The 16,229-nt window shown below is 34.7% G+C and overlaps 1 protein-coding gene and 1 long non-coding RNA gene across 2 annotated transcripts; both read right to left on the minus strand.

Annotated features, from left to right (window-relative positions):
• Positions 1-2,697: 2,697 nt before the first annotated feature.
• LOC128669205 (serine protease inhibitor Kazal-type 5-like) lies at positions 2,698-8,009 on the minus strand. Its single transcript, XM_053743830.2, has 2 exons — positions 7,919-8,009; positions 2,698-7,132 (listed from the first exon to the last, which is right to left on the minus strand). Exons 1-2 carry the CDS (start codon positions 7,932-7,934, stop codon positions 3,015-3,017), a joined length of 4,134 nt encoding a protein of 1,377 aa, XP_053599805.1. The 5' UTR covers positions 7,935-8,009; the 3' UTR covers positions 2,698-3,014.
• A 6,949-nt stretch (positions 8,010-14,958) lies between these two features.
• On the minus strand, positions 14,959-16,097 carry LOC128669213 (uncharacterized). Its single transcript, XR_010370361.1, has 4 exons — positions 15,978-16,097; positions 15,707-15,821; positions 15,426-15,532; positions 14,959-15,184 (listed from the first exon to the last, which is right to left on the minus strand). It is a non-coding gene; the product is annotated as an uncharacterized LOC128669213 (long non-coding RNA).
• Between the last annotated feature and the right edge of the window lie 132 nt (positions 16,098-16,229).

Raw genomic sequence — 16,229 nt, forward strand, 5'->3', positions numbered from 1 at the left:
ACATGTTTTAAATAAGAAAAACCTTGCTTATTTTCAAATCAGTTTCATCTATGCGAGGGATATCGAAGCCAATGGAATACATTTGCGTAAACGGCCCATGAACAGTAGTTAGGGAGAAAATAAAATTTTATGTCCACGAACGTGCAGACAATAGAAATTCAATCTCGAGACTATAGGCCGAAATGTTTTACAACAATGTGGAATTGAAAACACGCCGTCACAATATGGGTACTAGAAAAACAACTAAGTGGGTTGCACCAGTCAACTTTGATGTTAACTTTAAACGGCGCAGAGCAACGCAAACACCATTTTATCTAATCATCGGCGGCCCGCAGGTCAAATTTAACGTCAAAGTTGTCTGGTGCAACTGAAGCTATAAGGTAAGGACTTAGAATACGTGTGTTATGTTATAGAGTACATACTTAGTTGTGACCCGACAATAACTATACCGCAATGAAATTAATTGGCTCCGTCGCATTAGGAATAAATCGATAGTGATAAGTGAATTGAAAATACGCACTACTGCTGACCAACTACGAAAGACTGCAGTCCATAAAATTTCTCATCGCTTTTGAAACTCAGTCCCATTCCTGTTTTTGAATATTTTTCCGAAAAATGTTTTACGTTTTAAAGTCCGAGGGCAATTTGCCGGGGCTTCCGGAAAAATAGCAAGTATTTTAGCAGAATACCCGACCAACACAAAAGAGTGGGGTGCGACAAAGCCGGTCCTCTCGGGAGCCAGTCAGAGGCCGCGTCGAGGGCTGACCTGCACTTTGTTAACAGACACGTCTACACACACCTTTATGACTAGATAACTTCAGCTTGTGTTGTACTTACAATCAAATATTTCGTTTGTTCGAAATTGGAAAACACAAAACGACTTGAACAAAAAAAATGCACAGACATTAAAAATAAAACTGAATGGCAACAGCGAAATTATTCCATTAATAGGTATATTTCTGTAGAGCACTTTTCTCTATCCGAGTGCCGAGTGTATTATTGCTAACATTAGTTATATAACATTAGTTATAAAGAGTTACAAAGTAAGCCGCTTCTCCTCCCGAAATTGTAGAAGTCAGTCAAGGGAAATATAAACTGTAAATTCTAAAGACTAAAGATTCTTCTCATAGGCAGTGGGCTATCCTATCACTATTTTAGAATCTCATTCACCAATAAGCGAACTATGCCGCTAAGCCTGGGCTGTAGGTTTCACGACTCTTGGCTCTGTCTACCGCTTGCCTTGTTAGTATTAACATTAGAGTATTTCAGTGAAGCGGTGGTGGTCCAATAGTTAAGATCGTCCCTTATAATCGAAAGGTCCCAGGTTCGAATCCTACAGGTGCCACGTGAGTTTATATCCATTGAGGAGAGGTTTGCCATTGCCTTCTCCATTTCACACACAATTAATAATCAACCAGTGTGCAGGTTTCCTCACGTTGTTTCCCTTCACCGGAAGCAAGTGGTGGTCGATGAAAATACTATATATGAGTCAGATTGGTATACAAACTCATGTGGCACGAGTAGGATTTGAACCTGGGACCTTTCGATCCACAGGCGTGCGTCTTAACCATTACACCACCACCGCTTAAGCCTTCTAAATAATTTCCACAAAAAAAAATCCACAAAGGGTAGTCGTAGAAAAAGAAAATATCCGCATTCATTACAGTTTCCGGTGATTATCGGCGGGCAGCTGGAGGTAGGGGGACAATGGTCCTTCTGAAATGGCTTCCTAACTTACCACGATCCTAACTAACCATGAAATAATTTGATTCTCACATCTATCTATACTCTATGTAGATACTTTGAAAAGGTTATTTTGTTTATGATGTTAATTATAAATAAAGTAACAAACCAATAATTACAAAACAATAACCAATATATTAGTGATAACGAACAGAACGAACAGAAGTAGAATACAGAACATATCAATTACTAATATAAATCATTCAGTGGTAGCGGAGTTAGCTCTGCTAAGGAACATAGTTATCATCAGACTTATGAGCATTAGAAAAGAACAGCTACAAGTTAGTTATAAATCAGATATTCCAATAAATTAATAAATACAGACGAGCATTGAGAACAATATTTGGTATGTTGTTCTCAATTTGTGTTCGTCTCTGCATGTATATTAAATTATTTTAAGTAAGTTTCTTTTGTTTTGTTTGTTTATTTAGTTTTAATTATATGAAGCGGTGGTGGTGTAATGGTTAAGACGTTCGTCTGTGGATCAAAAGGTCTTAGGTTCGTATCCTACTCGTGCCATATGAGTTTGTATACCAATCTGCAATTTGCTTCGACATGATGATGATATCAAAAGTTTAAGGCCGCACCCCACAGGCCACACAACGTTTAACATAAAGTGGTTCAAAGATTCTATCACTAAATTTCAATTATGTAATACTAATTGTTTCCGAATAAAATGGCTGAAGAAAATAAGATGTACAGACAGACATGATAAAAGTGAAAACAATATTTAATATATTTATTAAGTGATGTATACGTATGGAGTTCTTTTTCTACATAATTTTAAGTTGGACAGTTGGGAATGTAGGGAATGCGGAAAAGTCTCCTGTAATACTCAAAGGAAGCTGTGTAATGGAGTTGTTAGGGAAAAATGATAAAAGTTCCCTACAATTTGACTAATTTAGAAGACCACCCTTTGTCACCTCTTTAAATACTTTGAAATAAAAATAATAATATTGTAAAAAATATTTATTTTTCACTTTTTGGAAATTATTATCTTATGTATAAAATAATCTTTATAAAAATAAACTTTAACAAAATAAGTAGTAATTATTAACAAAATTCCAAAATATATATATATATATATAAATAAAACAATATAATTTCTGCAACACAACAAACAGAGACTAAAAGTACATGCTACTTAAAAATTGATGTACATCATAAAAAAAGAGTTAAATGAACGTAGCAATGAATGGAGTCAATACTGAGTAAAAAGAATCAGAAATAATTTATATCTTTATCAAAATATGAAATGGAAATATTTAACATTATTTATTGTCACACTTGCCTTTATAAAGGATTGTTAGAGGATCTAACCCCTTATCCTTGCGTTTTTTGTTTTCCCAATCAAAAACACATACATTGGGATATGTTTTGCCATCGCTGGCGCATACAGGATCATTATTTTTCGGGCATCCGTGTGACAAACATTCTCCTTCGTGTAACTCAAATATAGGAGGCAGGCCAGATCGCTTTCTCGTTTTATTTTCACAACCGAGCAAACAAGGATTGCCGTAAGTCTTTCCATCACTTGCGCATAAAGGATCATACAGTGTTGTACAAACGCAGGATTCACATTTACCTTTGTAATCTACTGTGATTGGTGGAAGGCACTCTTTTTCCAATCTCTTATTCTCACATTCCAAAAGACAATTATTATCGTACGTATTATTATCACTCCCACATACAGGATCATAAACTTCAGTACAAACACATTCATCGCACTTGCCTTTATCAAGTATAGACAGTAGCGGCAAGCATTTCTTTTCACGTATTTCATTCTCACAATCAAATAAGCACTTGTTATTATAAGTCCTTCTATCGCTTCCACAGACTGGATCAAATATCTTTGAACATTTGCACGAAATACACTCACCATCATATTGTAACTCTATTGGAGGAAGGCCCAACCGCTGTCGTTTTCTATTTTCACAATCTAGTAAACATCTATTACTGTAAGTCTCACGATCGCTTGCACATACAGGATCTAGATTAGCTGGACAAACGCATGTATTACATTCCCCTTTATATACAATCAATAGAAGTGGCAAACCATTTCGGACTCGTCTAATATTTTCACAGTCTAAGAAACATTGATTTTTATACGTGTTATTATCGCTTGCACAAACAGGATTTTCCTCTGCAGTACAATCACAGGACTTACATTCCCCTTTGTGATTAACAGATATTGGAGGAAGTCCTTGTTTGTTTCGTCTTTTGTTCTCACATTCTAATTCACATTCATTTCCGTATGTTTTCCCGTCACTTCCACAAACTGGATCTACTACTGCTGGACAAGGACAAGATACGCATTCACCTTTGTAAAGTACTATGTTTAGAGGAAGGCCCAACCGCTTGCGTTTTTTGTTTTCGCAATCGAACAGACATTTATTACTGTATGTCTTGCCATCGCTTCCACAAATTGGATCAAGATTATATGGACAAATACAGGACTCACACTTTCCTTCGTAAAGTATGGTTAATAGAGGTAAACCTTTCTTTTTACGTATTTTATTTTCACAATCAAATATGCATTTGTTGTCATACGTCTCATTATCGCTACCGCATACTGGGTCATAATTCTTTGTACATTTACATAATACACACTCACCGTCATATTGGACATCAATTGGTGGAAGACCTAACTGCCGTCGTTTTCTATTTTCACACTCTAGCAAACATTCGTTATTATACGTTTTGCCATCACTTCCACATACTGGGTCTATGACAGCTGGACAAACACAAGAGTCACATTTGCCTTTATGTCGAATCAATAACAGTGGTAAGCCCTGTTGTACTCGTCTAATATTTTCACAGTCAAACAGGCACTGATTGTCGTAAGTCTTGTTGTCACTTGCACAAATTGGATCTTTAACTGGTGAACAATTGCAAGTATCACATGTTCCTTTATAAAGAACTGAAAAAGGAGGAAGATCCTGCTTCTGACGTAATTTGTTCTCGCAAGCCAATTCACATCCATTCCCGTACGTTTTGCCGTCACTTGCGCAAACAGGATCTCCTATAGCTGCACAGACACAAGATTCACATTCACCTTTGTAAAGAATCAGCAGTAATGGTAAGCCTTTTTTGACTCTCCTGATATTTTCACAATCTAAAAGGCATTGATTTTTATAAGTTTTATAGTCGCTTGCACAAATAGGATTTACGTCTGCAGAACAATCACATGACTCACATACACCTTTGTGATTAACAGATATGGGAGGAAGTCCTTGATTTTTTCGCCTTTTATTCTCACATTCTAATTCACATTCATTTCCATATGTTTTTCCGTCACTTCCACAAACTGGATCTACTACAGCTGGACAAATACATGATACGCATTCACCTTTATAAAGTACTGTGATTGGAGGAAGGCCCAACCGCTTGCGTTTTTTATTTTCGCAATCGAACAGGCATTTATTACTGTATGTCTTGCCATCGCTTCCACAAACTGGCGCAAAAATTAATGATGGACAAAAGCATGAGTCACATTTACCTTTATACAGAATTAGCAAAAGCGGCATGCCTTGTTTCACTCTTCTAATATTTTCACAATTTACAAGACATTCATTGTTATAAGTTTTATTGTCACTTGCACAAACCGGATCTTCAACGGTAGAGCATAGGCAAGATTCACATTTACCTTCATAAATGACTGTCAAGGGAGGAAGCCCCTGCTTCTTACGCTTCTTATTCTCACATTCTAATTCACATTCATTTCCATATGTCTTACCGTCACTTCCACAAATGGGTTGAAATATAGCTGTACAAATACAGGACTCGCATTGGCCTTCATAAAGTATAGTTAATAGAGGCAAGTTTTTCCTCTTACGTATATTATTTTCACAATCTAATAGACATTTGTTGTTATACGTTTTACCGTCACTTCCACATACTGGATCTATTACAGCTGGACAAATACAATTGTCACATTCACCTTTGTGTTCAATCAATAGAAGTGGCAACCCTTGTTTTACTCGAATAATATTTTCGCAGTCTAACAGGCACTGATTATTATAAGTCTTATCATCGCTTGCACAAATTGGATCAAACACGGCGGAACAAGTGCAAGAATGGCAATTACCGTTATGTGTTACCGTTATTGGAGGTAAACCTTCTATTTTTCGTTCTTTGTTAACGCAATCTAATTCACAGATGTTTCCGTATGTCCTCCCGTTACTTGCACAAACAGGTTCTTTATTAGCTGGACAAAAACATATTTTGCATTCAACTTTGTATAAAACTGTGATTTCCGGTAGACCTTCTTTCTTTCGTTTTCTATTTTCACATGCTAATTCACATCCATTTCCATACGTCTTTCCATCACTTCCACAAACAGGATCTCTTATTGCGGGGCATATGCAAGACTCACACTCGCCTTCATAGAGTATTGTCAAAAGAGGAAGGCCCTGCTTAATTCTTCTTTTATTTTCACAAGCCAATTCGCATGAATTGCCGTATGTCTTACCATCACTACCACATACAGGATCTACTACTGCGGGACATATACAATTTTCGCACTCTCCTTTGTATAATATCTTAAGTTGTGGTTTCCCCAATGCATTTCGTCTTCGATTCTCACACTCTAATGCACATAAGTTGTCGTATGTTTTGTCATCACTGGCACAAATGGGATCTAAATTCAAGGGACATATACACAAATCTTTGTCCGGACAAGGGCCATTTGATTTTAAAAATATAGGTGGTAGACCCTTGGCTTGGTTATCCCTACTAGCACATTCAAGAAAGCATACATTTCTGTATGTTCTGTTATCGGTGCCACAAACAGGAAGAATTATGTTAGAACAGAGACAATGCGCTTTTGAACAACCGCCTTGACTAACTATTGAAATATGAGGCAATCCAATATTTTCTCGTCTACGATTCTCACAATCAACTTGACATACATTGCTATATGTTATACCATCAGAGCCGCAAACTAGTTTGACATCTGCGGGGCAGTTACAAGTTTCTTGATGGCATTCGCCTTCGGTTTTGATGAAGACAGCTGGTTTACCATTTTTCACATTGTGGTCACTGACACATTTGAGAATGCATTCATTAGAATATGTTTTTCCATCTATACCACATACTGGTTTATATATTAAGTTACATTGACACTTCACAGGTATGATTTGATTAAAATCATTGTCGTAACAACAGTCCAAATCAGTGATCGCTTGCGAACTAGCAGATGAAGAAGTAGTGGAAAAAGCCGATGAAGATGAGGAAGAAGAAGCTGATGTAGCAGATGCTGAAGAACTTGAAGATGATACTACAGATTTTGAAGATGAATTTGAATCTGATTGTGCGGCAGACGCTGAATCTGATGAAGTAGTACTTATTGCTAGTAGTGGTAACGAGCCAATAATCATAAGTAGAAATCCTGAAAACAAAAAGTACCCTCAAGATGTTGTATATTATTTTGTACCTACTTAAATAAAAAGTTGAGTGACTAAATTAAAAATATATAAATCTGTCTGCATGAACTCAAAACTACGGGACTGATTTTTGTACGATTTTCACCAGTTGATAGGTTGATTCCTGAGAAATAGGTTTAGCTGTATAATTTATTATGGCTGTACTACCCGAGCGAGTCCGGGTGGGCCGCTAAATGCATAATAAGCATCAGATATTAAAATTATTTTTAATCCCTGATTACAGAAGGAGTGGGGGAGGTATAAGTTGAACGTGTCTGTGTGTTTGTATTTTTGTAGAAATACAGATATACAGACACACATATATATAGCAGCCAAGCCGATTTTGATCAAGTTTTTTTTTAATTTGAAATAAGAGTGTATTAGCTGTGTCCGGACAATGTGTGTTCAGTTCAGCCGTTTGAAAATCGTCAGGAAGTGGTTTCTTAAATTTTTATTTTGTTTTTCTGTTCTTTTATAAAGTAGTCTTTGTTAGTAGTCTTCTCATGACAATAACATTTTTTAAAATTATAAATAATTTGTATACAAACAAATATAGAATCGTATACAAAATGTAAACAAAAATTCAATTAATTACATTATTAGTATTCTATGATTTTTTAAATATTTGGACAACACACACTACATTTAGTATTGTATAAACAATCCGAATAATTTATCGTTTTTGTCCGCACTATTTATTGAGAAAAAAATCAATGATAGCCATAAACATAAATAAAAAAGGAATAACATACCTGTGGCACCCCTCATGGTTGTATTTGTTACTCACATTTGTTCAATTCCCATTAAGCTGCGAATTACAAATGTCTTTTTTATACTGAATATCTATTTACTTATAGCTTTTGTATTGTCGAGTGTGATTTGTTCTTCCTTCGTCCAGTTTATTTGTCCCATTTACTATAAACAATGTGGAAGTATCTATGTAATAGTTTGTAAATAAACTAAATTCATAATTTTTCTGTCACCTAAGACGAACTGATACTAATATTTATCTAATCATATGCTTCTTATTCTACTCATTTAGCTATATTTTACTATTATTAAAGTTTTATATTTATATACCATTTCAAAATATAAATACAATATAATTATAATTTTGCACAAGGTGTATTCGATTAAGACACCAAATACCAATTTGTAATGACATAAACACAATACAGTTACAATTTTTTTTACAAATAAGAACAGTAAATATTGCCCATGTTGTTTCCAAGCTACTGTTACATGTTTATCTACAGATTCGAGACGGACAGACGACTTAGACAATATTTTAAAATGAAGTCAAAACTCGTGGTGTAAAGAGAAACAAAGTATTAAATTTACACAAGACTCTGGTTTTTAAACTGTTTTCTTTTTGTTTTATTTTTTCTATTCATGTTGTAATATTATAATATGTTTGTTGTTATGATATTATGCATATAATGCCTATTCATCAATCACATGTTTTTTTATGATCTTGAACTAACTTCAGGTCAAACTTGCATCGAAGGCATTTTTCTTTCCTCTCTATCCGTTTAACATAATCAAAAATTGTTTAGTTGCTTGCAAGTTCATGAAACCCGCTTCTAAAACTATAAAAGCAAACTGCAAGGAAAATTATAACAAACCTATACTAATAATAACTAAAAGCGGACTATGTCTGTACAAAAGTACGCAGGACTAATAGACGCCAAAATATTTGTTTTTAGAATTTTTGTCTGTCTGTATGTTTGTTCTCGCATCACGCAAATACTACTGAATGGAATTTGTAGCGCTTTTCACAATTGTTTAGCGAATAGGTCTAACTTAAAATCTGGTTTACGTTTCACCGTGATACGTTGCTTGGAACCCAATATTGACAATAATAATAACTCAAACAATACTCTTAACATGAAATAAAGCGGGTGAGCCCAATTTACAAAATTACATTTGAAATGTATAGATTAATCAAAAGGCACTTTTTTAAGGTTATGGTGACAGCTAACGGCAATGCAAAAAAATATTTACATTATCATGCCGTAAATCGTTTTGTTTGAACAGATGTTTCATGCGGAATCAATAACAAATTGTCGTAAGAATTCATTATGTTATTTATTATGAAAGTATTTACTTTCTCTTTTATCTCCGCATGCTCAATCAAAAGTTTAATTGATCCACTCATCTCCACGAAGAACCTTGCAAAATTCGCCAAATCTTTTTAATATCAATCTACTACCAAAATAGGGTGTCACTTGCCCTTTTCGGGCAAGATTAAATGGCTGTAATTCAACAGGTATGGGGGCAAGCATTAGATTTAGTTCGCATTGCCTGGAGATGGATGTAGGGATGATTTGATAAAACTCTCGTCGGTCCGCGATCTTTATTCAATTTTGGGCACCATTCAATTCCGGCGCGATGCGTGACGCGGATTGAAAATTTTGAGCGTAGGAGACTTCGTGTGTAAGGCGATAATGGTATATAACCTTACATGTTTTATAAGCTGATTTGAATGATGAAACCGAGTTTCCTAAGAAGTCTTTGACAAAAGACAAAAATATATTTCTCTTTGTTACAAATAGCAAGTCTTACTTGCAAGTAAATTATTTCAGTAGATAATTTAATTAGATATTTATGTATTGGGAAAAGTCCAAAAATTTTAAGTTCCTCTTGCCCTATATATTTTTTGGAAGCCGTCGTAATCCATTTACTAAGTTTATTAAAAAAAATGTGTTATGTTCAAAAATTACCCTGTACTACAGGGTAATTTTTCTTCGGCGGAGGTTACAGATTCAGATTTTTTAACATCAGTCAGTCAGTTAAGCGAGTGAGCACTGTCACGGTTTTTCCTAGAGACTACAACATGAAGTTCTTCAAAAAGTGCGTGAAAAGATTTATTCAGGGCCGACAACGCGCTGTTGGCACGCCTAGTGTTGTAGGCATAGGCTGCGGTGACCACTTCCCATCAGGTAAGCCGCATGCCTGTTTGCTTGCTCATGCACTAGCTTGTAGTATAAAAAAGTTATGTTTATGGCAGTGTTTGAAAATATATTTTTAAGAACTTTTATGTATTATTAAAACGATCATTTCTGATGTATGTACCTTTATAGAAGGTATTAATAATAACTGATGTTTACGTAAGACAGACGCTACAACCTCACTATATTTACAGTGTCAGTATTTTGCCGGAAACTTGTACTTAATCTTAGTTGTTGAGTTTCAGCTTACAGTTCTTGGAAATTGATGTCAACATCAAAATTGTACTTTGCTGTGTTGCACTGTTCGCGTGTGTAATCAGCTTACAGTCCTTGGAAATTGATGTCAACATCAAAATTGTACTTTGCTGTGTTGCACTGTTCGCGTGTGTAATCAGCTTACAGTCCTTGGAAATTGATGTCAACATCAAAATTGTACTTTGCTGTGTTGCACTGTTCGCGTGTGTAAGGATTCACTTGCACCATGTTGCACCAGTATTAAAATTTAGTAACAACTATAAATCTCTGTTGAATAAAGCTCATATAAACATTATATTAATTATGTAGAATCAAGTTATCAAGGCGACAGTTCAATTAACTCAATTCCGAATATTTAACAATATAACTTTCTTCGGTTCTACTCCTTAGATAATTGACGCGGTCGAAATCGCAGGCAAAAACGGTATGACATAATTTTTTCCGAAGTAAAATCTTTCGTCATACATCTAAGTTTTTTAAATATGCTGATATAACTTTTCTTCTTGGTTCTTATACTAACATTAATGTTATAATTAAATCAGATACTCGTAGATCTAAAGAGTTCCAAGAACATTTTTCCAGGCAATGTACAAAGAGATTTAGCGGAAAGAGAATTTGTGTATATTCGCTGTAAAGCCTTCGTATGGAGAAAATTAATTAGGTAACTGTCGGAGATGAAGTTAAGGAGCTACATTGCTGATTAGATCTGAAGAAAAATGGGAGAGATAAGAAATATCAGAAACACAACTCTTTGTGGCCATTCAAACGTAGCTTGTCTAAGACATTCCATCTGTGCTGTACAAATGTTATTGCGAACATGATATCGTAACATATCCATATATGTAACTTGTCCATTTTTACTTTTTACCCGGCTCGAAGGACAATCGAAAAAGGGGGATCCCTATAAGGTAATTTAACGGGAAGTAAATAAAATTAGACTGTAGAATTAAACTGGTTATTATGCCACGACGGAAGGTCCCGCAATCTTCTGCTTGGTTTGGTTCCACTTCTGTTCACAAAAGGTGGTCAATTTTGCCCAATAATCTGGCCGCATTCATGCTATCAATATCATAATTATCATATTAAATTTTAAACAATATTTCAGTACTTAGTTGTTAGTAAGCTAACATGAATTGGTTTATTTTTAAAATTGCACAGCGCGAGGCTCACGGCCGAACACTTTACCTTTTATTAGCCACTCCATTGCACTTCACTGCAACATTAAAATTCTCTATTTTACAAGCTTTTAAGTAATTTACGAGCTCTGCTACTACTAGCTCCACTTTTCCTGGAATTTTGTTAAATATCGTAATTAATATATTATTTACTAGCGGCCCGCCCCGGTTTGACTCGGGTAAAACCAGAATAAAAATGTGACCTATGTTACTCGTGAAGGTTTCTGTGCCAAACAAAATATCATCAAAATCGGTCACTGTTCATAATATTAGTATGGACAGTATCTATCGAAATATAGACGTGTGGATAATATGAGAATGGAATGGCAGTATGGGCACTGACTGTATAAATTCTTTACAAAACACCAATATTTGCTCTGGTTTTAAAGAATTTATTTTGCTTAATTTATGTTTGTATGCCAGACCATCGAATGTTTATTTAGGTAGTAGGTACTTATGTTCCTCAATAATAACACCATATCAGATAAATTTATATTGCTAACAGCTGTTATTAAATAAAGTTCTGTATTGAATCCTCTTCGCGCAGGTTCAACACGCACTTAATTTTTTTTTTATTTGTTTACAAAAAAAAAAATTGCGAGATACTGTCAGGTAACACATAAGTTTCATGTTTTCTCCATCTATTGCCATATGGAGAAAACATGAAACTTATGTCAGGTAACAGTATCTGTTACGAAGCTGGATCTTTCGATTTACAGGTGGACGTTTTAACCACTGAATCATTACTGCTTTATTAGAACCCCGATTAATACAATGTGGATGTGTTTGAACGCCCTGTGTAATTAGTTCAGATTAATCGACAAGCCGACCGTGATGGGCCAGATAATTAGGTGAACATAGACAAATATCTAATTTCCAGATTGGAAAAAGACACAAAATATATTGGCCAACAAATCCAAATCTTTGTTTAAAATTTGTCTTTGACAGAAAACATTGTACACAGTTGTATTAGAATGTATCTTTTTTCAATAGTCATGTCGATACATAGATCATGTATTTAGTAAGTACTTCGTACTAATTCCATGACCTAGATCAATAAAAACAAAAATATCCAGCAGTACTAAGGGCGAGTTGCACTGTCAAATTTGACGTTGATTTTAACCGGTAGGTCACATAGCCGTAGGTAGTCATAAAGTTATGTCAGATATAGTAAAATGTCAGATATAGAAACATTTTAATAAACTTAATTCGGAAATCGGATTTTACGTTATGTCAGATATAGAAAAATAGTAATAAACTTATTTCGGAAATCCGACATTGGTACACAATTTGAAAACCTGTATAATATAAACAATTTCAGGTTTCAACGCCCTTTACCTAAGAAAGAAATATGCTAAAAGTTTAAAGATAGAAGTATGTATATTGAGTTGAAATATATTTTCATTTTTGTACTTAAATATTTTGAAACTCAACACTAGGAATATAATTATTATTATATGAAAGTGAAAAATAGATGTAAATTTACGCACATGAAATTGTGGCCAGGCAGGTTCTTAAAGACATAAATTAACAACACTCGCAGTCCTCCTCACACGTAGTTTGAAAGCCAAACTAGAGGAGTTGGCCCGTTGCCAGAGGCAATCGGAAATTTCAAGAATTTCCCCATCTCGCAGAGTTGCAGCCGAATATATAATTTTTATGGTGACATTACTGTTCTAGTGTGTAATGAGTGTTCTTTTATTGGCGGTAAACTCGCGCCACTTTTTTGAATAAATATTATTATAAATTATGATAATATTATTATTTTTTTTTGTTTGGTTCACACAAGACAGGGAGGAGTGGAGGAGCCTGGCATGCTGTACCGACCACGTAAAGTGGGATGAGGGTAGACGGATAAATATGTAGAGTTGCTTGGATAATCATTCTGTTTTTTTTAATTTTCTTAAAAATACAGTCTCACTTTGATGTTTCTGTTTTGATGTGTCTGTTCTCTTTCACAGCTAAAGCACGACATTACTACACACGTTGTAAGTTCTAGTTTATTTATAGTGTTTGTGAAAATAATTACACTTATTATGTAAATTTAGAGAATTTTAGTTTTTAACCTAAAAACCGGTGTTACTTGTTAAGATGACTCAAGGTTGGCTAAAAATATTATTTGTTTTTAAAATGCAGAAATGACATGTCAGGCTAAGTTTTACCCTACATGTCCTTTTCTGCTCCAGAACATTTACAACGAAGATACTTAGGGCACGGTAGCATAACAATACACGTTATCACCTCATTAATTGAATCAATGATTTTTAAAGCAACATACTAACCAACCAAAAATAAAATGTTACTTGTTAGAGGAGCGACAGTCGCTATGGTCGATATGAAACGGCCGAGGAATATATAATATACATACATATATACACTATTTTCGTTTGACGATTTGTTACTCGGAAATTGTATTAGGATCAATTCCTCAAACTTCCATCAAGTATGAAGACAACATTATTTGTTAGATATCTATAGTACCACGTGGCGCCAGGCTGTTACAAAGAATCAAATTACAGTAGTGATTTGCTGAAATTTGATTATGTTTACGAACTTAATTATACAGTACAATGAAATTACCGTATTTAACCACAAATCTGGCTGTGTTTGTGCTTTCAGAAATTTCATTCCCTGTGGTATTTATATTATATAACTTTCGGTAAATATAAAGAATATTATAAAAACAAATTAAAAAGAAAAAGGTTTCCTATTTGACATTCAAGCTACATGCTACTAAGTATGTCCCATCTATATACGACCGAAGTATCCAAATTATAAATGTGAAAGAGTGTATGTTTATCCAAAACACTGTAGCACTGAGCCGCGGGCAACAGTTAATTATAATGATAAACCTAAGATTTTGAGAGTCACAGTCAGTAAAGTAGACAAATTCAAACAATTCAGGGTTTGACGTGTGACGGGCGGATCCGAAAGTTGGTAATGAATAAAGTTGATCAGATAGGTGGCGGGTCCGGCCCGATCTTTAATTAAAATACTACCTTTGTCAAATCAGAGGGGACTATTCTACTGTCTGTGATGCTAAACGGTTGGCGACTTGCGTTGTTGTATGCTAATTCTTTCCCGGATACACGTCGAGACATAACAAGTTTTATTTATGTTTGTTATATTGTTACATTGCTATTTTTGTATATTGTATATGACGTATGCGTAATTAAGCAGTAAGTAGTGTAAAAAGACAATATTGTTTTACGATTACAGTGTGTAGAATTTGTTAATTCGCGAAATTAAGTACATACAGATCAATCGTAAAACATTTTATTTATATACTCTAATTTTGAAATGAGGGAGATATGGTTAGAAAAAAGCATACATTTCCGATATGATAATCGTGTTTGTATGAATATAACATAAGTTCATGTAATAAAATGAATGTATGTGAATGTAGAACGTTACAATCTCTTATGATTTCACGCGAATCTCACTGTTCTTTCTTTTTTCTTGCCTCTCGTTTCTTTCTGTTTTACGATACTTTCTTTCTTTTTTTCTTGTTTATTGTTATTCCAGATCTTATTGGATCTTTTTCTAAATTTGCATGCATATTTTATCAGTTGAATTATTTCCAAAATACTGAGGAGGCTACACCCAAAAAATACATTGAAAATTCCACCTAGTTGACCTGGAAATAAAATAATTTTCATTGAAAATATTGCATGCAAAGACAGTATGAAGGCATTCGGCCGGCAGTGAGGAAGAATAGCTAGGGAGAAAATAAGCAACCAGGACTAACATATAAAAGAAAAACTGAAGGTGAAGAAAATCCAACAAATAAAAGTTTCGTTAAAAAACCTTTCACCGACATAGAACTGTTACATGAATGAGAAGAAGAAGACAAAATGATGGAATTCTTTGATACTTACTAAAGAGATCATGGAAAGTATAATATGTTTGTCGAGATTTAGTTTTAATGTTTCTGTTTGCGACGAACACTCTCATTATGCTGATTTTTGTGAAATCCAAGTCGTGACTGAAATTTTAATCATTTTTTTTAATATGGAAACACCATGTATCACCCGTTACCGACTTTGAGACCTAGAGTTTTTTGTCAGTATCATACAATTACACTGCCCTTCTCATCCTTCAAACCAGAATACGACAATGCAAACACTGCTATTTGGTTGGATCTATAGTGGATACTTACTAAAATGAGTCTATACAGGCAGAATGTGGGAATAATTTGTAAGAACTGATCTCTACACTGTCTGTGTCGACGTCGCACGTGTGGACGCACGAGCAAGTGTATTTATCAAAATTTGCTGGAAAAATTGAAGTAAAATATTTCAGTTAACAACTCCTGTGGGCAATTTTCCGTGGCATTTTCCTGAAGTTAAAACAAATAATTATGCAACAAAACATTTTTAACAGAATGCCATTCATATAATTACTGTTTTTAGACTATTTTACCAACTGACCCAGTGCTTGTCTCGCGCAGGGCAAGAGCCTTGCATTGCATAGTATTGCTCCTGGGGGCAAGGGGTGTGTCCACATGGCGCACCCGCAGATTCGCAGCAGATAGTCGATCTCACACTCCAGCTGGCAGTACTTCCTACGTAAAATACATACTTATCAATGTTAAATAACACGTAGAAAATATGAAATTACAGCTTGAACGTGTTTAAAAGCAACGAACTAAAACACATAATATCTTTGAAAATTAATTATAC

This window comes from Plodia interpunctella, chromosome 4, assembly GCF_027563975.2.
Source record: "Plodia interpunctella isolate USDA-ARS_2022_Savannah chromosome 4, ilPloInte3.2, whole genome shotgun sequence".
NCBI classification, from domain to species: Eukaryota; Metazoa; Arthropoda; class Insecta; order Lepidoptera; family Pyralidae; genus Plodia; species Plodia interpunctella.